This window comes from Babylonia areolata, chromosome 9, assembly GCF_041734735.1.
Source record: "Babylonia areolata isolate BAREFJ2019XMU chromosome 9, ASM4173473v1, whole genome shotgun sequence".
Taxonomy (NCBI): Eukaryota; Metazoa; Mollusca; class Gastropoda; order Neogastropoda; family Buccinidae; genus Babylonia; species Babylonia areolata.
In genome coordinates this window covers 34,745,462-34,768,908 of record NC_134884.1, presented here as the reverse complement: position 1 = coordinate 34,768,908, position 23,447 = coordinate 34,745,462, and the positions used below count along the sequence as shown (strand labels likewise).

At 41.9% G+C, this 23,447-nt stretch overlaps 1 protein-coding gene across 1 annotated transcript in view; it reads left to right on the top strand.

The window, feature by feature from the left end:
- The window catches only part of LOC143285841 (ras-related protein Rab-22A-like), a 14,000-nt gene extending 11,903 nt beyond the window's left edge, over positions 1-2,097 (top strand). Inside the window, exon 7 of the mRNA XM_076593275.1 lies at positions 1,104-2,097. Within this exon, the coding sequence (XP_076449390.1) occupies positions 1,104-1,315 (212 nt within the window). The 3' untranslated portion in view covers positions 1,316-2,097. The remainder of the gene's footprint in view (positions 1-1,103) is intronic.
- The last annotated feature ends 21,350 nt before the right edge of the window (positions 2,098-23,447 follow it).

Genomic DNA, 23,447 nt, shown 5'->3' with positions numbered 1-23,447 from the left:
TTTCAGCTTCTCTTCTTTCATGACACCACCAGCATCAGTTTGCTGATAAATGCTTGTTGGTGCATGCTGGGTATTAAACTATTTTGATGTTTCCATTCTCCACTAAACCCTGACAGGGATTACAGGATCTTTGATGTGCTTACTTGATATTCTGATCTTCCCCACATGTTTCTGTGCACATGAATGGGGAGGGGGGGGTTCAGGAACTAGCAGGTCCGCACATCTGTTGACCTGGGAGATTGGTAAAAAATTAATCAAATCACCAGCACACTAAAACTGGAGATTGAACTCAGGACTGATGGATGAAATCCAGTGCTCTAACCATTCAGCCAATACACCCGTCTGTGTGTGTGTGTGCGGGGGGGGGGGGGGAGGGGGGGGTATGTTTGGGGGGAGTGTTGTGTATGTGTTTTGGTATGAATGTCATGTGTGTGTGTGCATACATGTTGTGTTTTTGTATGTGTTGTGTGTATGTATGTACTGCAAATAATGTGTTTTCTTTTAAATTTCAGTGCGTGTGTGTGTGCGTGCGCACGTACTTTTGGACTGTACGAATGCTCGTTATTATCTTGTGAGAACAACCTAAAGTTTCAAACAGAGAAATTTCTGTTGTGAGAAAAAAAATAATAAATAGTAAAAAACAATTACAATACAATAATTTTCATGATACAATTTACTTCTTTTATTGTTTTCTCCCCCCATAATGAATAATTTCAATAATTCTTCTTCGTCCGTGGGCTGCAGCTCCCACATTCACTCACATGCGTGTATACATGAGCGGGCTTTTACATGTATGACTGTTTTAACTCACTCAGTACGGCCAGTCCTGTCTTCTCCTCTACACAGACCCCTCAGATGTCCAGTGGGTCTCTGAATGACCCAACCTTTAGCTTCCATCGTCAGAATTGTGGTATTGTTTGTCAACATTCACCTCTTCAGTATAAGAGCCTTCTGCTTGCAATATTTTGATGATGGTAATTGGGGTGAAACGCTGTTAACGTCGTCTCTCTCGCCGTTCATATGGAGAGAGTTAACCCCCACCATGCAGGCAGCCATGATACAATTTTTTTTTTTTTCCCCGATCTGCCCATAATGCCATACAGCTCGTCAGCTGCCACCAGAAGAAGAGCTGCCAAGTGCCGGCAGTGTGGTGAACCTGCGAAATCAGTCCGGCGGCAGCAGGCAGGAGGCGGGAAAGCGGCGGTCGTGTTGTGGAGGGGGCGCCACTGGCTCTGGTCCCGGCGGCAGCAGCGGTGCCGGTCGTGCTTCACTGCAGGCTGAGCCCTCGCGGCAACAGAACTATCGGTTTTCTTAATTAATGTTGGAATCGTGTGCCTGTTTGTGTGTGTGTGTGTGTGTGGAAGAAGAGAAAATATGTGTGGTGTGTGTGTGTGTGTTTACAGGTATCCGTGTGAGTGTTTGTGTGTGTGTGTGTGTGTTTACAAGTATGTGTGTGTGTTCTTTAATCTAAAGATTGGCTGAGCCCTCGCGGCAACAGAACTATCGGTTTTCTTAATTAATGTTGGAATCGTGTGCCTGTTTGTGTGTGTGTGTGTGTGGAAGAAGAGAAAATATGTGTGGTGTGTGTGTGTGTGTTTACAGGTATCTGTGTGAGTGTTTGTGTGTGTGTGTGTGTGTGTGTGTGTTTACAAGTATGTGTGTGTTTTCTTTAATCTAATGTCTTTTCACTTTTTAAGTGATATTTGACATGTAACGTTTGTTTGTGGATAAAAAGGGGATACACAGAGAAAGGACCGATAATTGATTGGAACAGGTGTTGACGTGTGTATGTGTGTTTTCTGGTGTGGGTGTCTGTGTCTGTGTGTGTTTATCGTTATGTGTGTGTGTGTGTGTGTGTGTGTTTATAGTTGTGTGTGTGTGTGTGTGTGTTTATAGTTGTGTGTGTGTGTGTGTTTATAGTTGTGTGTGTGTGTGTGTGTTATATCTCAAGGCCTGATCAGCGTGTTTGGTTTTTGTGAAGATCGGGCATCTGTTGCCCTTTTTTTTTCTTTTCTTTTTTTTTTAAACATTATTTAGTGTAGCAGATATGTATATATATATATATATATATATATATATATATATATATATATATATGGATCAGTCCACACTATCTGACACCTCCTTAAAACAAGAAACTGTATGATTTACATTTTATGGCTGTGTGTGTGTAACTGTATGTGTGTGTGTGTATCACTGTATGTAGGTGTGTGGTTTTTTACAGGTGCAGGTGTGTATTTGTGACAAGTTGGGGATATAGGGGGAGTTGTGCATCAGGGAGAGGAATGATTTTTTTCCTCTCTAGATGTATGTCTGTGTGTTTTTATGTGTGTGTATGTGTTTTGTTTTTTGTTTTTGATCTGTGCATGGAGTGAAGAGACAACGGAAGATGGGTGTCACATGTATTATATTCATGTTTTCTTTCTCTTTTTGTTTGTGTGTTTCCCTTTTTTTTTATTCACAAAACTGCCCCTTCCTATCTCTGTGGCTGCCTTCACCTCTACACTCCATCTCGCTCACTATGATCGGCTTCGAATCCACTCTGTTTACGCATACCCAGATTCAAACACTCGACTGTTGGCCGCCGTTCTTTCTTTGTCTCTGGACCTTGCGATTGGAATGAACTTCCTCTTTCGCTTCGTCAAGTCTCCACTCTCAGCTTTTTCAAGTCTGGCCTTAAAACCCACCTCTTCCCAAAATAGCCTCCCTTGCCTGCCCTTCCTTGTCTTTAGTTTCTACAGTTTTAGAGTTATGCATGCGTGTGAATGACTGGTGCAAAAGCGCTTTGATTTGTCTCTGCACAAGATTCAGCGCTATATAAATACCATTAGTATTATTATTATTTCCCTGCATGCTTTTTTTGATTTTAGTTTGCAAGTTTGTTTTTATTTTTATTTGCATTGTGCAGTTTGTAGGTTTCTTTTCAGCTTATTATTCGTTTCTTTTTTTAACTTTTTTCTAATTTGTTTCTGTTTTTTTGTGGCTTTTTTGTTTTTTGTTTTTTTGCATTGTATACTTTATAGGTTAGTTTTTATTTGCTGCTTTTTTTTTTTTTTTTTTTTTTTTTCTTTTTTTTCTTTTTTGTAAACCTTATTGATTGATTTTTCCACTTCCTTAATTTTTGTTCAGATCAGTGTCGGTAATGGGTATATTTTTTGGCAGCGGCTAAGGTTTCGGTTGTCATTTTTGCTGGTCAGTGTCATTGCATGTTTGTTGTTCTGATATCTGTAAATGTGTGTAAACTAGTTGTACATGACAGATGTTGTTTGTGTAAAATTTCTTGTATTAAACCCATGACTGTAGACTTTTTTTTGGTTTTTTTTTTGGGGGGGTCAGCTGTATTCCATATGCCGAGGAAAGAAAAAGCCATGTCAGTACTGTGTACAGTTAACTCTTTCAGCACCATGTTTCTGTGTGAACAACGCTCCCCAGCTCCAAATACATTAGATCTGATGCTCTCAGTCACAGGCTTCGGTTCATATCAAAACAGCACAGTGGACTTGTTCACTTCAAACTCGGTCAGGGGGCAAAGGTTAGTCAATGTTCTTTTTGCAGGAAACTGGCTGCAGCTGTCAAGCTTTGTTACAGTGTGAAAAAAGGTCTCATGAACATGACCCTTCGATGTCGCCTGAAGTCGAGTCAGCTAGAGTCGTCTATGATGGTGAATGAGTTAAACTGTTGGAGCTTCTCTGTTCATGGGGATTTATGCATGAAGTTACACAGACTGATGCGTAATAAGTTCTACTTTCACCTGGAAATTAAAACAAAAGGACTCATTCATTAACAAACAAAAATAAAAAGGAGCAAAAAAATCTTATCCTTTTCTACATCAGAACTATCAGATTTGTCTCCTGAACCATTGTAAAAATTTTCTTCGTAAATGTCTGCATCATAATTCTTAATGTAAGGATTGCAAATCTTAGATCATTGTGGTGTCATCATTTTGAAGAAGACCAGTCGCTGTTTCATATCTAAGGAGAGAAAAAAGATTTTGTGAGAACTGTAGATCTGTCTCAGTGAGTTGGAAATGGCAAGACAGTCACTTCAATTCATGAACCTGTCCTGAGCCTGTTTACATCAGTCAGTTAAGTCAGTGGTTCTCTCCCTTCTGAAATGGGCTCAAACGTTTGATGAAATTCCTCCGTTAATCAAACAGAGACAGCCTTCATAGAAGACTACAGGAGCTCTGTAAATTTAACAGAGAAGATAGTCAAGGGGTTAAGATTCATTTGTCATGTGTTTGTGTTTGGTTTTTGTTGTTTCAATTAATCAAGACTTTTAAAACTGTATTGCTTGCTTGTTGTTTTTATGACATGTCTTTTTAACGTCTTTTTAACATTGTCTTGTATCACATGATCACTGTTTTTGAAAGGTGCTTGTGCGTGTATCAACAAAAATGAGATCATACTCATAATAATATTTACATCATTTTGCTCAACAGATATATACATTACCCATTCACCAATACATTACACTGTCAGCATTGCAAGCTGGCCGCTATTCACTTCAGTGCCGTATGGGTGGTACCCAGAATTTAGGCAGAAAATGCTTCCTGGAGTTATTGTCATTGTGAAGAGTATAAACTGACAGCATGGATATTTTTCCTTTTACAAGTCACTTCATTGTTGGCACACTTGGTTTGCCAAAGCTTTTTTTTTTTTTTTTTTTTTGCTGCCCCATCATCTGCACCATTTCAGTGGCATTACTCCCACTCCGCTCATTTAGATTCCCCACCCATACATGGCCACGCCCAGGTTCGTCCATCACAGTTCCAGCGTCGGCAGTCCACAGGGATCCATCGATGTTAGGTCGCCAGGAGGCCATACACCAGAGGAGACCCTGCACTGCTGCTGAGTCACTTCGGTGGTGTTCAGTGGAGGTGGTTTGCCGAAGCTTGGACAGAGATGCAGATTCACAGAAACAAATGTGATGCCAAAAAATATCGAACAAAAATACCAGATGAACAAACAGAAGCATACAACACGGTGTAACTGAAATTTTATCGCTCATGATTATGTCAGTGCCATTCTGTCTTCTTCTTCATTCGTGGGCTGCGATTCCCATGTTCACTCACATGCATGAGTGGGCTTTTATGTGCTTGACTGTTTTAAACCCCATCGTGTAGGCAGCCCTACTCTGTTTTCAGAGGGAGGGGTGGAATGCATCAGACCAATCATTCAAGCAATCACTCTTTCTGTCCTGGTAAGACTGTCTGACTATCAGAGAAATAGTGTGCACTTTGAATGTGAGTCATTTGTGCAAGTGTTGTTTTTGTGTTCTGTTGAGTCATTCTGGATTATCAGATAATGTATTAAGTCCTGACATTTTGATAAGGCGTACACTTATAATGTAAACCATTTGAGTCGAGCTGTGTCTTTACTCTCATGTACCTTTCTGTACCTCCACTGTAGGGAAAATACTGCAGGCAATCATTATCTGTCGTGTTTTGAAGTGTGCCCTGTAAGATCTAGTCCTCTTCAAAGTCTGTGTCTGAATCTTTCAGTCTGGGCTTGTTTTTGTTGTTTTTTTATAGTGATATTTTGGTGAGTTGTTCAGTTTTGCTGTACATAGCAAGGCCATGTCATAAATTGCAACAAATAACTGTTTTTGTAAGGTACAACACTGTAGGAATGGCTGTTTTGAAAATGAATTTGTCAGTTGGATTTTTTTTCTCACATGTGTATAATCGTAATTAAAATGCATGTATGAAAAAACCCACATATATTCATAAAATCTAAACATGCACCTCATAAACACATACCTTTATATTTCCAACAATAACAAAAAAAAAAAAAAAAGATTCAGAAGGAGATGGAGGGGGAGGAATGAAATGAAAGAAATTTTGTGGGGGAACAGTTGGAAATTGTGCTCCGTGGCCTTTTAGACCAGGCACTGAATGTAGTCTGGAACTCATTTCACTTTGCCATCAGCACATACCAAAAAAATACTTATGTGTGAGCAGTGTCATCATTTATTGCCAGGAAACTCTTCATTGTCTGTCTCTGTGTCTGTGTGTGGGATCAGTGTTTTTTTCTTGACAGCTCAGTTGAATGTTGTTGAAACTTTTATTCAGTCGGGTAGTCCTGAAACGGCCCTGGGCGTTCAGCTGGACTGAAAGCAACGACAGATGTCAAATGTCAGATGAAAGGTGGTCCCCATTCAACAGGCCTAATGTAACAGTGTGTGTGGTTTGCCCGTCAGGATCGACGAGGACCATCTAGTCATCCTGGGGGTGGGTGGGTTGGGCTCTGTGGGTGCGCAGATGACCGATCAGGCCTATCCGTGCCCGGAAGGTTCTGACGCAGTGTGGACAGGGGATAGTGGCGGCTGTCAGGGACTTGCTGGCACTGCTTTTCCTGGCGTTGCTCTGCTGCAGCGATTCTGTTGGCCTCACAGGATTTAGTGCCTTTGTGGACAGCTGAATGCCACTTCGATCTGTCCATTGCATTCAGCTCCTACGTGTCATGGCTGATGTTGAAGGCCTTCAGAGAAGCTTTCAGAGTGTCTTTGAAGTGCTTCTTTTGGCCTCCATGGGAGCGCTTGCCATGTTGGAGTTCGCTGTACAGCAGTTTCTTGGGGAGCTGGTGGTCTGGCATGCGAACTACATGGCCTGCCCAGCGCAGCTTGGCCTGCATCAAGATGGTGTAGATGCTGGGCAAGTTTGCACGAGTGAGCACCTCTGTGTCAGGGATTTTCTCTTGCAACTTTATGCCGAGATGAAAGGTGGTCCCCATTCAACGGGCCTAATGTAACAGAGAGCTTAATCTAAATACAGCACTGTTTGTTTGTTTGTTTGTTCAGCTCACTACGGTCAGCTTTGGATCCACTCTGTTTACGCATATCCAGATTCAAACACTCGACTGTTGGCTGCATTTCTTTATCTGTCTCTGGACCTTGCCATTGAAATGAACTTCCTCTCTCGCTTCGTCAAGTCTCCACACTCAGCTCTTTCAAGTCTGGCCTTAAAACCCACCTCTTTCCAAAATAGCCTCCCTTCCCTGCCTCTTCCTTGTCTTCAGTTTCTCCAGTTTTAGAGTTATGCATGCGTGTGAATGACTGGTGTGAAAGCGCTTTGATTTGTCTCTGCGCAAGATTCAGCGCTATATGAATACCATTAGTATTATTATTATTGTTATTATTTGTTGTGGGTTTTTTTGTTGGTTTTTGTTGTTGTTTTTTTTTGTTGTTGTTGTTTTTTGTCACCCTGATTGCTTGCCACAGCTCTTGTTGCATCCAGCATTGTGCTTGTTGTTAACACATGAGGTCTTTCACATGATACACTGTTTACGCTGGTTGTGTGGGTAAAAAGCTTTTGTGTCAGCAGGAAACTAAAGGAGTAAAATGTGTCTGAGTCTTTCATTGTGATACCTGTGGCCTCATGTTCATTGTGTCAGTGGTTAACCTGTTGTGTGTGTGTGTGTGAGTGTGTGTGCATTCACAAGTGTATGTTGTGTATGCGCATTTTTGTTTGTTCGAGTGTATGGATTTTCATATATGTCTGTGTTTTGTTTTGATTTTATGTGTGCATCATGCTTGAGCATAAGTATGTGAGTATCCATATATGTGTTTAATTTTGTGTCAGATTCTCCCTTTAAAGATAAAAGAAATATTGATTGAATGATCAATATCAGCACATGACATCTTTGTTATCTGGCTGGCTGTTTGGTTAGAGAAAAAAAAAAAATCTTATGTGCTGGCATCCTCTCCAATAATTGTTTCAGAGTTGCTGATAAATGTCTGAGTGTATGTGACTCACCAGCAGCTGCACTCCATTTTTCAGCCAGTGTTCCTTTACACTTCCTGGGGGAGGCAAGGCGGGAGTTAGGGGGAACACTGACATGCTTTATTGTCCATTCATCCGTAAAGCCCTTAAGGGGGACTGATTGATGATTGTTTTAGCAAATCAAAATACTATCCTAAACTTTTGAATTGAATCCTAAATCAGTGATAACTCTGTCTCTCTCTCTGTCTCTCTCTCTCTCTCTCTCTCTCTTAAACACAAATGTGCACACATATACACACGCATATGTGCATGCTCTCACACACACACATATGCGTGCATACACACACACACACATACACATACTAATTACCTTGAAATCAGCAGTTGATCTATTGTCTTTTTTTCTCTTTCTTTTTTTTTAATAATATTCATTGCTTCTGTGATGAATTTATCAGTGCTTTTAACTACAATTTCACTGTTGTCAGATAGCAGATTTGTTATCACATGAGGTTGCCTGTGTTCCTATAAACTGGATAATGCTTGGTTTCCAAGTCTTACAGCAATTTGTTTCTGGTGGGGTTTCTTGGGTGTGTGTGTGGGGGGGGGGGGGGGGGGTATTTTCTCAGCCTCATTGTTTTTCTTGAGAGAGAGGGTGAACATGATCCTTGTTGTACAGTATGGAAGAGATACTAGTCACCTCTGTTAAGTGTGCACTGGAAAAGCTTTGGCAATGGATGCACCAATGCTTGGTTGGTTCAATTCAGTTCAATTCAATTCAATTCAAAATACTTTATTATCTGCTTAAACCAAAAACAGAAAATTTTCTTTAGGCTCACTTAAAATAAAATGCCCGTCAGCAAAAAAAAAAAAAAAAACACCTGACACACCCTTCACTTATCACCATGTACACATCAATTATTATGTAAAAAGTAAAACATGTGGGTAAGATACTATTACATTCAGAGTGCAACAACTGTGTGTGTGTTGCGTGTGTGCCCGCGCGTACGTGGTTTGTTTTTTTAAAGGATGTTAAAATGTTGGATTGTTTCACCTGTTGCAAAACTGACTGCTATGAAAAGAAAAAAAAAGAGAAAAAAAAACCATACTGGTGCAATTTGCTATTCATTCCCATTTGTTGCAAAAAAAAACCCAACTTTTAACAGTGTAAATGGAAATGAAAAAAAAAAAAAAAAAAAAAAAAAGCTGACAAAACATGCCAAGTATGACTGTTTGATGCAGTTTGCTATTTATTCCCATTTGTTGCAAAAGTTTTGACAGTGAAAATGAAACAAAAACAAAAATGTTAATGTGAATTATTTTATCTTATTATTTCATGTGTATCAAAAAAAAACAAAAAAAAAATTGGGAGAAGTTGTTATGTAAATGATTTTGTTTTTGTTATGGTTGTGGCAGGTGCACTTTTCTTTTTCTTTTTTTTTCTTTCTTTTTTTTCATCCTTTCTCTTTTTTTTTTTTTCTTTTTTTTTGAAGACGGGATGCATAATGCAGACTCTTGAGATGGGGGGCAACAAAAAGAAGTTCTGATCTTGCTTTTTCTCAGACTTTTTCTCAAAGACTTCATTAGCAGTTACAGCGTGTATGTGTGTGTGTGTAGATTCAAACATCATCAGATGTTTATCTTTTTGCAATGCTTCATCAAAAATATATATATGTGTATTCCAGTTTTTATCCATATCAAAAGCGAGCATGTATGCAACTTCTTTACTCTTTTTATTATACTTGTAAACTTGTAATTCTGAAATTATTGTGTTGCCATTGATTGTGAGGTATTTTAGACATCATTTTAGTCAAATTCATTTTTTAAAGATTTTTCTATTTGGTATTTTTAGGCCCTCATTTTGGAACTCTTTTGAAAGAATTTTGATGCAACAGTAGTGAGCTGAAAGTTTGTTTTGATACTGCTTGGTTTTCATTAATAAAAGATCAAATAAAACAGTAATGGATGATATATTGCCTTTTAGTTTCACTTGACATTGATTTTGCAGTGCAACAGCTGAGATGGAAGTTGTGTGCATTTCAGATGTGTGTGTGTGTGTGTGTGTGTGTGTGTGTGTGTGTGTACATGAGGACATGTGTATATACTTGTTTGTGTATACATGTGTATACACATGGTTGTGTGTGTGTGAGTGTGTGTGAGACCTGTTTTGTTTCGGAGGATCACATAACTAAGTTTATATCTTCGCAACAAGTAGATTGCACAATGAGAACTGCATGGCCATGAAATCTTCCATCGGTCTCCCTCACCACATGTGCCCAGTCATTTCCACGTGCAGATGCCTGTGGGGTTTGCTGTGTACCTTAAACATTACTATTTAGCCAGCCATGCTATCACCTGATATGACAAAGACTAGATAAATCTAGACATGTCTTCTTTTTTTTTGTATGTCAAAGGTTTATGTGTTTTAAATTTCACAATCAATTGACTCATAAAATTATGTAGTTTCCTGGTGATTTTTCACTATGAAAGAAAAAAAAACACATACAAATACACAGATGTAATTATAAGTAGGAACAATCAAGAGTAATCTCTCCATCTAAAAATGATAAATAAATAGGAATAAACAACGATAATTAATTCCACCATCCCCCCACTCCCAGAAAAAGTTCATTGGTCTGGAGATGCTGCTAGCGCTTGTGATCCAAGGGACACAACCATAGATTGCGTAGAGTATGGTTTTCTGGAGAGTAATCTTCCTGAAGCAGGAACGGGGTCCTCAACTGTACTTGTTAATATGAATTAGAACAATGACATGTGTTAATCATGACACTGCATCCTGTACATATTCATTTGTAATTGCATGATCATATTTTTTATATGTCTTTTTCTCTGCTGTATATATCAAAGCAATTCGAGTATTACTGGCAAATGGGTGCAAAAATAACAAATTGTGTATTTTATTTTGTTACACCATGTCATTGTTATTGCTATGCTCCAACTAACCCCTCAGTTCCCAGTTCAGGTTCAACTAGTCAGATGCAGAGCCGAACATGTCACTTCACACACAATTGTTGTAAATCTAAGTTGTGATCTGTGCGTTTGGCTATGGAGTAATTGCTTTCGCTATTCTTATTGCATTGTATCACTGATAATTACATTTGGCATTTTATTTTATGTCATTTTATTTTTCCCCATTTGTATAATCTCCCTTTTGTTTCTTCTGTTTGAATAGCTTCGCTCTTCCTCTGTGGCCGTCATCCTGTCATTGTCATGTTTCCTTGTTTCTCTGTGACTCAGAAAAGTTAATGGGAATAAACTCATTGTCATTGTCTGGGCGACCGGATTTCTTCAAACTCGTCGTCACAAGTACCCTCAGCCACGCTGTAAGAGAGACACCGAAGGGGGCGTGTACTTGGAAGTACAGAATAGGCAGGTCCTTCTTCGACCTCCCCGCCTGACCAACAAAGACAGTGGTGGCTCTGTTTGTCGATGACCGTGCCCTGATTTGTTGATCGTCAACTGAACAATGAAATCTCGATTTTTAAAGCAGTCCGCCTCAGTCTTTCACTTTCACTGCGTTGACGGCCACAATCATCAATCTGATTTTTACGCCGTTTTTGTTGTGTTGCGATGAAAGAAAAACAAACTACAGAAAGCGACAGACCTATTAGTGAGGATGAAAACCTAGTCCTACTCTAAGTGGGTTCTCCGGCAGGCTACTATCACTTCACTTTTCGCCCTTCCGAGCTAGCCGGTCCCTTGCTGATCTAAGACAGCAGGGCCCCAGAAATAAATTTAAAAAAAAACAAAAGTATTTGGGTAAGAGAGGGGGTCGGGGGGGGGGGGGGAGGGGGAGGAGGAGGGGGGGGGGGGGGTAGGGGACCTATCTAATTAACTACTGACTGGGGGGCACCCTAGACTTAAAGGTGTCCAAGGTGTCTGCTTGTCGATCAAAGTAAAGAAGAGGTTTCGCTCCGCTATTTGCAGCCCGTTGTCCATTCATTCCCAGTGAGGGAACAGAACTGAAGATTTAATGACTACCAAGTTAAACCGATCTCTCAGTCAAAGAAGGCTACTCACTTGCGTAGCTTTCGTCGGCGATCCGGCCGGCTTCTTCAACGCAACTGCTGTACGCATCGCCGTGAGCGAACTCACGACAATATGACTTGACTGAAGACTGTAGAGGAGTTCAACAAGTACCCGGCCGGGCTCGGCAGTATCGTCTCCACTGGCAGTTTCAGTTTCAGTTTCAGTAGCTCAAGGAGGCGTCACTGCGTTCGGACAAATCCATATACGCTACACCACATCTGCCAAGCAGATGCCTGACCAGCAGCGTAACCCAACGCGCTTAGTCAGGCCTTGAGAAAAAAAAAGGGTGAGTAAATAATAGATAAGCTTACATAAATAAATAAATAAATAAATAAATAAATAATAATTATAATATAAAAAAGATAGTAGTAATAATAATAATAAAATAAAAATAATAATAAATAAACAAATAAGACAACAATGATGATAAATAAGCAAATAAATGTAAAACATGAAGACACACATTCACACATACACCCACACATGCATAACAGATATGCACCAAACATGCAGTTTCACAGATATGAAAGCACAGTCAAATACATATAAACGTACATGAGCTCCAACACACACACACACACACACACCACATTACCCTGCACCTCCTCTACCCCCCTCCTCCACACACTCATTTCTAGTCTACGTATCGCAGCTTCCACGTCACACACACACACACAAACACACACACAGATGAACACTTACTTGTACAAGCACACAAACATACGCCCATATCTCCCACCCCCAACCCCACACACATATATACAAAGATATATATACGTTCCAATATCCTGTTGCTCCCACAGTGTGGGCATGTATACACTCACATACCTCATCCTCTACCCCCCCCCCCCCCCCCTCCGCACCCCCACCTCCCCCTCACACACACACACACACACGCACATGCACAGAACTCTCCTGACACTTGTGTACACTTACACTCTCGCGCATGCACAAACGCACTCAAAAACACAGACCCACACATACACACATACACACACGCACAGAGGCTGCCACTGCTTGGCAGCAAGAGGGATGGGAAAAGATCTCTGATGCCAAGAACGTGGCGTCCAGTGTGTTGCTCAGTCTATTGTATTTGGAAAAGCCCACAGAGACTGTTCCGTTTTGAAGAAATTTGCGCAATGTTGGTTTGGAAATGATGCCGATATTTGTTTGATTTGCAAAGCATCGTGCTCTACCTTTCATGTTAGACTTACGGCCGCTCCCTCTCTCTGCTTTTATTTCTTTGAGGCGATCGATGGTGTGATGGCCTTGTACCTGTTCTTTTTGATATTCTTTGACTTTTCTGAGGATTTCCGATTTTCCTAGATGTAGGTCGCTCGTTGGTGTTGCGTTACCAGCAAATCTGTCAGCTCGCTCATTTCCCTTAACACCTGCATGTCCCGGGCTACTAGTATGACCATGTGAGTTTTTTAATCTGAAAGTTGCGCATTGCCTTATGCCACTTTGGGCTTCCCATTCCGTTTTCAATTTTCTGTATGAGGTTCATTGAGTCGGTTAGAATCATGGCATGTTGGTTTCCGGGCGTATGGATGGACGATAGCCACTGGAGGGCATGTGACACAGCTTCAACTTCCATCGTTCGGCTGGAGGTTGTGACTTTGTAGGCAGCATTCTCTTCCCTAACTGTTTTTCCATTTTGTTTCGCAGTGAATCCCCAACCAGATTGGTCTTTGGTGACTGAGCCATCTGTGTATATGATGATGTCCTCTTCTTTACTGTTTTCTTCTATGAGTAGCTTCACTTCCGCATCAGTTTTGCCCTCTGGCCATTCCCGACAATGTCTTCCTAGACTGGGTGAAATGGCTGTGTTGAATAGATGGTTGAGGTTTTCGGGGTTTTTCTCCCATTCTTTTGTTTCTTTCAGGTCTTGTAGTCGGCATACTAGCTGGATTGTGTCTTCTGCTTGCCCCATCCATGATCTTCCTCGTCCTAGGCGGCTGCCTTTTGGTTCTTTGACTGCGTCATGCAGTGGGTTTTGAGGGTTTTCTAATGCTTTGAAGTAGGTCTTGACCTGTTCTAACTTGTTTCTGGCCTGCACTGAAGGAAGGTCAAGCAGGTATCGCATGGTTTCTGTGGGCGTGTCTTTTGTTGTTCCAAGAAACAGCCTCATAGCTTCATTTTGAACTCTTTCTAATTTTAGGAGGTTGCTTTGAGACGGTGTTGTTAGCCCAAGTCCGTAGTCGATCACACTGAGGACGAGTGATTGGTATAGCGGGAAGAGGTCGCGTTGTTCAATACCTTTGGTTGCCATTGCTTTTAAGACTGAAAGGCCCTTTTTGCATTTGAGAACAGTATTTTCCGTATGTTTTCTGAAGGTCAGCATCCTGTCGAAGTGTATTCCTAGGTAGCGTAGGCATTCAGTTTTCTCGATCTGAATCCCATCGAATGACACAGAAGGTGGTGATTTGCTCGCGGTTCTGTTGTTGAGGGTGCACAGCAACGTTTGGGCTTTCGCTGGATTGATGGAAGATCCTGTGTCTTTGCAGCATTGAGCAATATTGTTTAGTTGTTTCTGGACGGCTTTAGTTCTTTCCTGAGCATCTTTCGAAGTTTTGAAGACCAGGCCATCATCCGCAAGAGTAAGCACCCGAGCTATTCCATTGTTGTTTAAGTCTGCAAGGCCCTTCGTGTAGACATTGTAGAGGACAGGAGAGAGCGGAGACCCTTGTGGCAGTCCCATGGATAGTTTAGAAGGTGCAGACATCCAGTCTCCGAGTCGTAAGACGACGGTTCTTTCCTGAAGCGCTGCTGCTATCCATCTTGTCAGTGTCAAACTTACTCCATACCTTAGTAGCAGCTCCATGAGGTGCGCAAACTGGACTTTATTGTAGGCATCTTCAAGGTCGATTGCTACTGCTAGTGTTTCTTCTTTTCTTTGAAATCCTTCATACACCTCATATGCAAAAGCAGCTGCATTTTCCCATGTGGACTTGCCTGTTCTGTAACCACCTTGATTTGAAGGGAGAATGTGCCTGTGTTCAAGATCCCTTGCAAGTTTCCTGGCTATCATGCGTTCCATGAGCTTTCCAGCAATGTTTTGCATGGTTAGGATCCGGTAGCCGCTTACCTGATGATGGTCCTTTCCTGGTTTTGGTATGGGTTTTAAGAAGCTGTGTGTCCAGTCCTCCGGAACATGTCCATTGTGGAAACTGTTTTGATATAGATTGAAAAGTTTGCTTCTGTCTTCTTCCGATAGTTCCTTGATGTCCGAGTAGCGAACTCTGTCTGGGCCAGGAGCCGATTCTTTCTTGCATTTAGCTATTGCTTCGTTTAGATCATCTATTGTCAAGCCATCATCAGGTCCAGTCTGCATAAGGGTTTGGTTTAACTCCTCAACATACTTCTTTTTCTCATCTAAGTTTCTTTGATCGCTCTGTTGTATGAAACGTTTGAGCAGGGCGGATCCTTTTTCTTCGTTTGTCTTAAGCTTGGCTCCGTCAGTGTCTACCATGTCTGGGGTTGTTGTTGTGCACGTTTTCCCTTCCATGCGACGATAAAATTGCCAGAACTCTGTCAATGTTGAGTCATAACTGAGTGCCTCGCAAAACTGTTTCCACTTGTCATTTTTGGCCTCTTGAGCAATAATTTCAAACTGTTTAGTTTTTTCTTTCATTTTTGTTTCAATATCTTTGTCCGGAGATGGTTTTGTTCTTTCTTTTTGCCAAAGTTTGACAGCCGCATGTTGTTGTTTTTTATCCAGGCTCTCTCTGTGTCGGTATTCCACCATGGGGGCTGAATAGTTTGCATCCTGTTCGGTGCCGTTCTTTTGTTCTTCTGCGTCTTAATTTTTCGATGACGGTTGTCTCTTTGGTTTCATACTGAAATGGATTACGCGGTTTCATACAGGGTTTATCTGACAGTTTCTGTAGACTGAAAACTACCGGGAGGTGGTCACTGCCTTGGTGTGGAAGCGTCTCTGCATTCATTTCTGCTCTGAATTTTGGAGATGTTAGAGCGATGTCGATCACACTGTCACTGTCCCCTTGTCTTGTTCCAAGGCGAGTTGGGGATGTGGTTGTTAATGGGCTAAGAAGAATTTCCCCTATCATTCCTTCAAGTGCGAGTCCTTGTGGGTTGGTGTTCCGCTGGTCCTATAACTTCGATCTTGCATTGAGGTCTCCACAGATAATGACTGAGTCTCCAAGTTCGTTCTCTATTTCCTCTAAAAAGGCCTAATCCTCTTTTGTTGTGCAGGTTCCTGGGTGAACATAGGCATTGATGAGCATGATGCTTTTGTGAATTCCGTCAGGTTTTTCGAGACGCACCCCCACTAGTTCACATGAGTTGCTACACCTTTTCTCTAGATTTATGGTGGAAACTTTGTTTTTAGGTTTCTGTTCAGTATGATTGCTACTCCTCTTCCTTCATTCCTTTGAAAGACTGTGAAATTCTCAAAATGTATTGGTCTGTCTGCACTTGTCCTGGTCTCTTGGAGACATAAAATGTCAAAATCATATGCCAATTTCTCAATTGTTGAGATTCTCATTCTCGCGCTGGAACAATTCCAACTGCCGATTCTAAAGAATTTCTTTGACAGCCGCTCTGCTTTTGTCATTCTGCTACCCAAGCACAATCTTTTCCCACCTCTTTTGCCACGCCTGTTTTGGGGTTTTGGGGATCTGAATTTATGTCTCGTGCTATGCAGCTGATCCCCGAGGTGCACGCGAGACAGGGTTTTGTTAGTATCCATAGAAGGGTGTTCTATGTGGTGAGGGAAAAAATTCGGTCGCCCTGACTGGCAGTGATCGACTGTTCCCTCGACGAGAAGATAACACTATGATCCGCAGCGGAAACAAACTAATCAGTCGGCAGACTACCATCCTGAGTACCGAACCAACACGGTCGTTATTGTCTGCCTTTTCTATAGTTATGAGACCTGGACTCGGACTTCACGATACTCGCTGACAAGAGAAACATCAGTTAACTCTCTCCATACGAACGGCGAAAGAGACGACGTTAACAGCGTTTCACCCCAGTTACCATCATCAAAATATTGCAAGCGGAAGGCTCTTATACTGAAGAGGTGAACGTTGACAAAGAATACCACAATTCTGACGACGGAAGCTAAAGGTTGGGTCATTGAGACACCCACTGGGCATCCGAGGGGTCTGTGTAGAGGAGAAGAGAGGACTGGCCGTACTGAGTGAGTTAAGTGGCTGCTGGAAACTGTGCTTCCACATGTGCAGTCTGCGCGCAATCCTCAGCATAGGTAGGAAAAGATCAGTCACACATCCAGCGATCTTGGACACTGAGAGCAGAGGACATGAACATCAAAGCCGTCAGTCACTAGTCCTAAAAGCCCAGCCTCGGTGGACAGGGCACATCATCAGAATAAATATTTTGTATTTGTATTTGATTTCTTTTTCATCATATCAGAACCATCAAAATGAAAATGGTGGCTGTTTAAAGAAAGAAGAAGATGTCTCTGTGTGAAATTCGGGCTGCTCTCCCCAGGGAGAGCGCGTCGCTACACTACAGCGCGACCTTTTTCTTTTCTTTTCTTTTTTTTTTCTTTTTTTTCCTGCGTGCAGTTTTATTTGTTTTTCCCATCGAAGTGGATTTTTCTATAGAATTTTGCCAGGAACAACCCTTTTGTTGCCGTGGGTTCTTTTACGTGCGCTAAGTGCATGCTGCACACGGGACCTCGGTTTATCGTCCTATCCGAATGACTAGCATCAAGACCACCACTCAAGGTCTAGTGGAGGGGGAGAAAATATCGGCGGCTGAGCCGTGATTCGAACCAGTGCGCTCAGATTCTCTCGCTTCCTAGGCAGACGCGTTACCTCTAGGCCATCACTCCACACATATGACTCCACAAATGATCCTCAGTCAGCTCCTCAGCCGGTGGTGAACTCTGCTTTGGAGAAAGAAACATCCAAGGAGGTCCCTAAAACGCTCCAAAAGACCGCGTAAAGGCCAGCATTGCACATGGTGGTATTTCCCTCAAGGAACTTGCCCATGATCGGACTGGGTGGTGACGGGCGCAATAGCCGAGTGGTTAAAGCGTTGGACTGTCAATCTGAGGGTCCCGGGTTCGAATCACGGTGACGGCGCCTGGTGGGTGAAGGGTGGAGATTTTTACGATCTCCCAGGTCAACATATGTGCAGACCTGCTAGTGCCTGAACTCCCCTTCGTGTGTATATGCAAGCAGAAGATCAAATACGCACGTTAAAGATCCTGTAATCATATTCAGCGTTCGGTGGGTTATGGAAACAAGAACATACCCAGCATGCACACCCCCGAAAACGGAGTATGGCTGCTTACATGTCTGGGTAAAAACGGTCATACACGTAAAAGCCCACTCGTGTACATACGAGTGAACGTGGGAGTTGCAGCCCACGAACGCAGAAGAAGAAGAAGAAGAAGGACGGGCTGGTGTGTATTGACAAAGCATGCACGCACATGATGACAGCTTTAAGACAGGTCACATATATCGTTTGCCAACTGCAGAGACAATCACTTCATCCTCGCATGCTTTATTCATTTACATGTCTCTGCGATGTATGTCTACTTTCTTTCGGCCTCTGTCTCTCTGTCTCTGTCTCTCTCTGTATGTATACTCTCTCTTTCTCATATATATATATATATATATATGATTATATATGTCTCTTTCTGTGTGTATACCCTGTCTCTGTCTATCTATCTGTATGTCCGTCTGTCTGTCAGTCTCTCTCTCTCTCTCTCTCTCTCTCTCTCTCTCTGCATATATCTACATTTCTCTCTCTCTCTCTCTCTCTGGAGATATATGTATATAGAGAGACAGACAGACAGACACAAAGAGACAGACAGACAGACAGACAGACAGAGAATGTTTTCTTTCTGTCTGTCTTTCGTTCTTTTACTTTCTTTATTTCTGATAGTATATTCTTTATCCTCTGGCGAGATTTGTGACAGAATGGATCACGCAAGATATAATAAACTATTAATTAATCCAGTTGCTGTACGTGTGTGTCCTCCCATTTTTATTCATTTAATTATTTATTTATTATTATTATTATTATTTTATCATTATTTTCATTACTACTACCTTTTTTTATATCATAATTATTATTTATTTATTTATTTATGTAAGCTTATCTATATATATATTTTTTTTTCTCAAGGCCTGACTAAGCGCGTTGGGTTACGCTGCTGGTCAGGCATCTGCTTGGCAGATGTGGTGTAGCGTATATGGATTTGTCCGAACGCAGTGACGCCTCCTTGAGCTACTGAAACTGAAACTGAAACTGAAACCTCCCAGTTTGCCGCTTGTCCATGTTTCACTGAAGAGAGAGAGAGAGAGAGAGAGAGAGAGAGAGAGAGAGAGAGAAGGATTGAGGTGGGGTTAATAGTTTAACATGTTTTTGGGTTTTTTGGGGGGTTTTTTGTGGGTTTTTTTGCGTGGCTTGTTTGGTTGTAGTGACCAGCACTTATAGTTTTCAGCTCCAATGGTAATTTATGGATGGCTGCATGGGGTTTCGGAGCCCGTTTTTGATCGATTGAGTTTGTTTGTTTGTTTGTTTTATTCCCTCTTCCTTAACCTTCTCTTCTTCCTTCTTCCTCTTTCCTTCATCCTCTTCCTCTCTCCGCTGTCTGTCCTCCCCTCCTCCACTCCACTCCAGTTCAGAGACCGTCTGATCCCTGCACACACACATCCTCACTCATCCCTACACGCGCACACACACATACTCACGCGCGCACACACACACTGACACAATCACTCACTCACACACACACACACACACACACACACACACACACTGACACAATCACTCACACACACACACACACACACACACACACACACACACACACACACACACACACACACGTTATCTCGTTGCAGAAAACGAACTCACAAGCAAAAATGGTTTTCCACTGGCAAAGCTTTAATTGCTTGTGCAGCGTTTTGATGTGATGTGATGGTACGTGTGTGCGTGTGTGTGTGTGTGTGTGTGTGTGTGTGTGTGTCTGTGTGTGTGTGTGTGTGGTTCATTCTGAAGAGCAAAATTTTATCTTTACACAATAATTCATTAAACCGCTCCCACCCCCCCCCCCCCCCACCCCACCCCTCCCACTCCCCCCTCGATCCCCCCCCCCCCCCCCCCCACTTCATGTTATTTTCATTATTCTAACTGATTTTCGACTTCTCGCTTCTGATGTTATTCAAGTGAATTATCACTGGTGTTGATGATGCAGTCACTATCACACGTTCTAATCTTGGTTATTTTTCTGGCTGCTGGTATTGTGTCCAGTCACTGTGTTTTCCCTCGTCGTTCAGGTCATGTGTTCAAGTTCCCCCCATTTTAAATGCATCACTGACAAATCTCATGCACATTTGTTTCTAAATGATTTCAAATATTCGAATAAGATCGTAGTAATTGTAATAATTAACGGCAGGCTACATTAAGTTACCGAAAGTCATGGGAAGAAAACGTAACTTGTGATTGTCCTTGGTAAGTTGGGTAAAGATACATATAATCATATATAAATTACCATTGTCTGACAGATGCCAAAACTCCCACTATACAATGTAAGTATAAATACGTGTATATAGGGTCTTTGCAGATGCCAGTTAATACTTATTCTCGGTGTTACCAAAGACCGAATATATAACAGCGTACATAGTTACGGTCTTTGGTGTTACCGGAAATGGGCCAGGAAAGCCGTTGTAAGGGCCCGTAACGACTGACAGTTTCGATAACTGCTGCCATTCCTTCCGGCGTCTTGTTCAACGCTCAGCTATGAAGAAAAGTGGAACCGTACTAAAGGGATAAAACATATGGGATGAGAATTGATGTCTATAATTTTCTTTAACAAAGGAATAAAGTTCTTTATGACACGCGTCAAAAATAGAATTTAAAAAAGTTGTGGTATTAGAAGTTTGTAAACATAGTTTTCTTTTTTTTTTTTACTCAACATTATCAATGTCGTGTTCGAGTCTTGAGCACAGACTTAATTCGCGGTAAACAGGTATCAAACTTGAAACAGAGAGAGAGAGAGAGAGATGGGGGGGGGGGGGGGGGGGGGGGGGGGGGGGGATGAGGGAGAGGCAGACAAACAGGCGGACAAACAGACGGACAGACACTGAGACATTGAGGCACAGACAGAGAAACAGAAATGCACAGAGAGAGACCGGGAGATCATTTGAAATATTGTCATTATTATCTCTCTCTCTCTCTTTTTTTCTCTCTCTGTCTCTGTGTGTGTGTGTGTGTGTGTGTGTGTGTGTGTGTGTGTGTGTGTGTGTCTGTGTGTGTGTGTGTGTGTGTTATTTTCCCCAATTATATGTATATTGATTTCGTTGTTGCAAATATGAAATGATAAGGGAGAAAAAAACACACGGCTCTGTGTGCCGGTGTGTGTGTGTGTGTCTCCTTCTGATTTTATGTATCTCTATATATATATATATATATATATATACATACATACATAATATGTGTGTGTGTGTGTGTGTGTGTGATAGAGTCTGCTTGGCTGTGAGGGTTTTAATTTATTAAGACATTATATACAGACTTAGCACATCCTGTGCTCACAGCGTCAAGTTGTAACAAGGTACACTTAGTGGTACAGGGCTGTCACGGGTTTAGGGATGGTTTGAATTTGGATACAAGAATTGTAACATTAAAGGGAATAATTTTGGATCTATTTTGTGATGGACCTATATCCTGTCGTAAGAATATTGTCAAGGATCAAAATCCTGTCGTTGATTAATCAAGGATCAATATCCTGTCGTAATAATATTTTGAAGGATCTTAATCCTGTCGGCGACGCCACTTTTGTAGCCGTGTATTGAACCGAGACGTTTTGCCGACGACATTGATGGACTGGCTGGAAAAGAAGAAGAACTGGCAAGCCTGGTCAAACATCTAGACAAAGCCTCCACATCGTATGGAATGCAAATCAGTGCGGAGAAAACCAAACTGATGACTAACAACACCAACGGCATCAGCATTGACATCAAAGTCAACGACGAAAAGCTTAAAACAGTCCACAGCTTCAAATATCTGGGAGCAATCGTGTCAGATGAAGGATCTAAACCAGAAGTACTCTCGAGAATTGCCCAAACAACAATGGCACTCAACAAGCTGAACACCATCTGGAACAACAAAAACATCGCTCTCAGCTCAAAAATCAGACTGATGCGTTCCCTGGTTATATCAATATTGCTCTACGCCTGCGAGACTTGGACCCTGACTGCGGACATCGAGAGAAGAATCCAAGCTGTCGAGATGAGATGCTTTCGTAGACTACTTGGCATCTCCTACAGAGACCACATCACTAACACGGAAGTGAAGAACAGAATCAAGCAAAGTATTGGACCCTACGAAGACCTTCTGTCCATAGTGAAAAAACGCAAACTTAGGTGGTATGGACACATCTCCCGATCATCTGGTCTTGCCAAAACGTTCCTGCAAGGCACCGTACAAGGAGGCAGAAGGAGAGGACGGCAGAAGAAGAGATGGGAAGACAACATCCCGGGGTGGACAGGCTTGACGCTCGGTGACGCCCTGAGGAAATCAGAAAACCGTGAAGAGTGGAGAGGGGTGGTGGCCAGGTCAGCAGCGGTGCCCCAACGGTCTGAACCCAGACTACGGGAGAGGTGAAGGTGAAGGTGATTGAACCGAGTGGTTCTATAAGGGTACGGACGGAACAAAAGAACTAACGAAATGATGATTTACTGTATTAAAGGAGAGACAGGAATTCCCGCGCACAGGCCAGGAACATATAGAGGCCAGTCACAAATGGGTTTTTCTGTTGTTTAATTTACAATAGTTATGAGAGAAAAACCAAGAAGAAGACATAAAGGAGAAGAGAATAGAAGAAGGCATAAGAAGAGAAGACAGTGCCTGAACAGACACAAGTAAACAGAAGTCATTAAGCACATGTCAGCACAAATGAATAGTAAAGCACATGTATACATATTACATGGAAAGACTATCACTCAGGTTTGGGATAAGCAACAACATAATGCATATGTGTGAAGACCAAACGCTGACATCAAATGACATTTCTAATACATTTAAATATATATATATATATATATATAGAGAGAGAGAGAGAGAGAGAGAGAGAGAGAGAGAGAGAGATTTCATTGTTGTTGCAAATTTGAAATAATTAAGGAGAAAAATCACATGGCTGAGTGTGTGTGTGTGTGTGTGTGTGTGTGTGTGTGTAAATTTCAGTTCCGAGGCTGTGGCGTCACAGTGTGTGTGTGCGTGTGTGTGTCTGACTATTACCTATATATTGACTTCGTTGTTGTTGCAAATTATATGAAATAATTAGGGAGAAATACCACTCGGCCGATCGAGACTTCAAGAAACAAACATCCTTCTGTACTGACCACTGTGCTCTGTGCTCAGTCCTTCGGGTCTTCCATCACCTCGGGCATGGCATTTGGCTTTACTTACCCTGATTCTGTCCCGTGTGTGTGTGGGTGGGTGGGTGTGTGGATCTTCCTTCACCTGGGGCATGGCATTTGATTTTACTTACCTTGATTCTGTCCCGTGTGTGTGTGTGTGTGTGTGTGTGTGTGTGTGTGTGTGTGTGTGTGTGTGTGTGTGTGTGTGTGTGTGTGTGTGTGTTAGTGTGTGTGTGTCTCCCCGGTTTGACTGGCGACACGCCATGTTAATTTTCATTGCGGAGATCAAACGATCACTGAAATTATTCACTAAA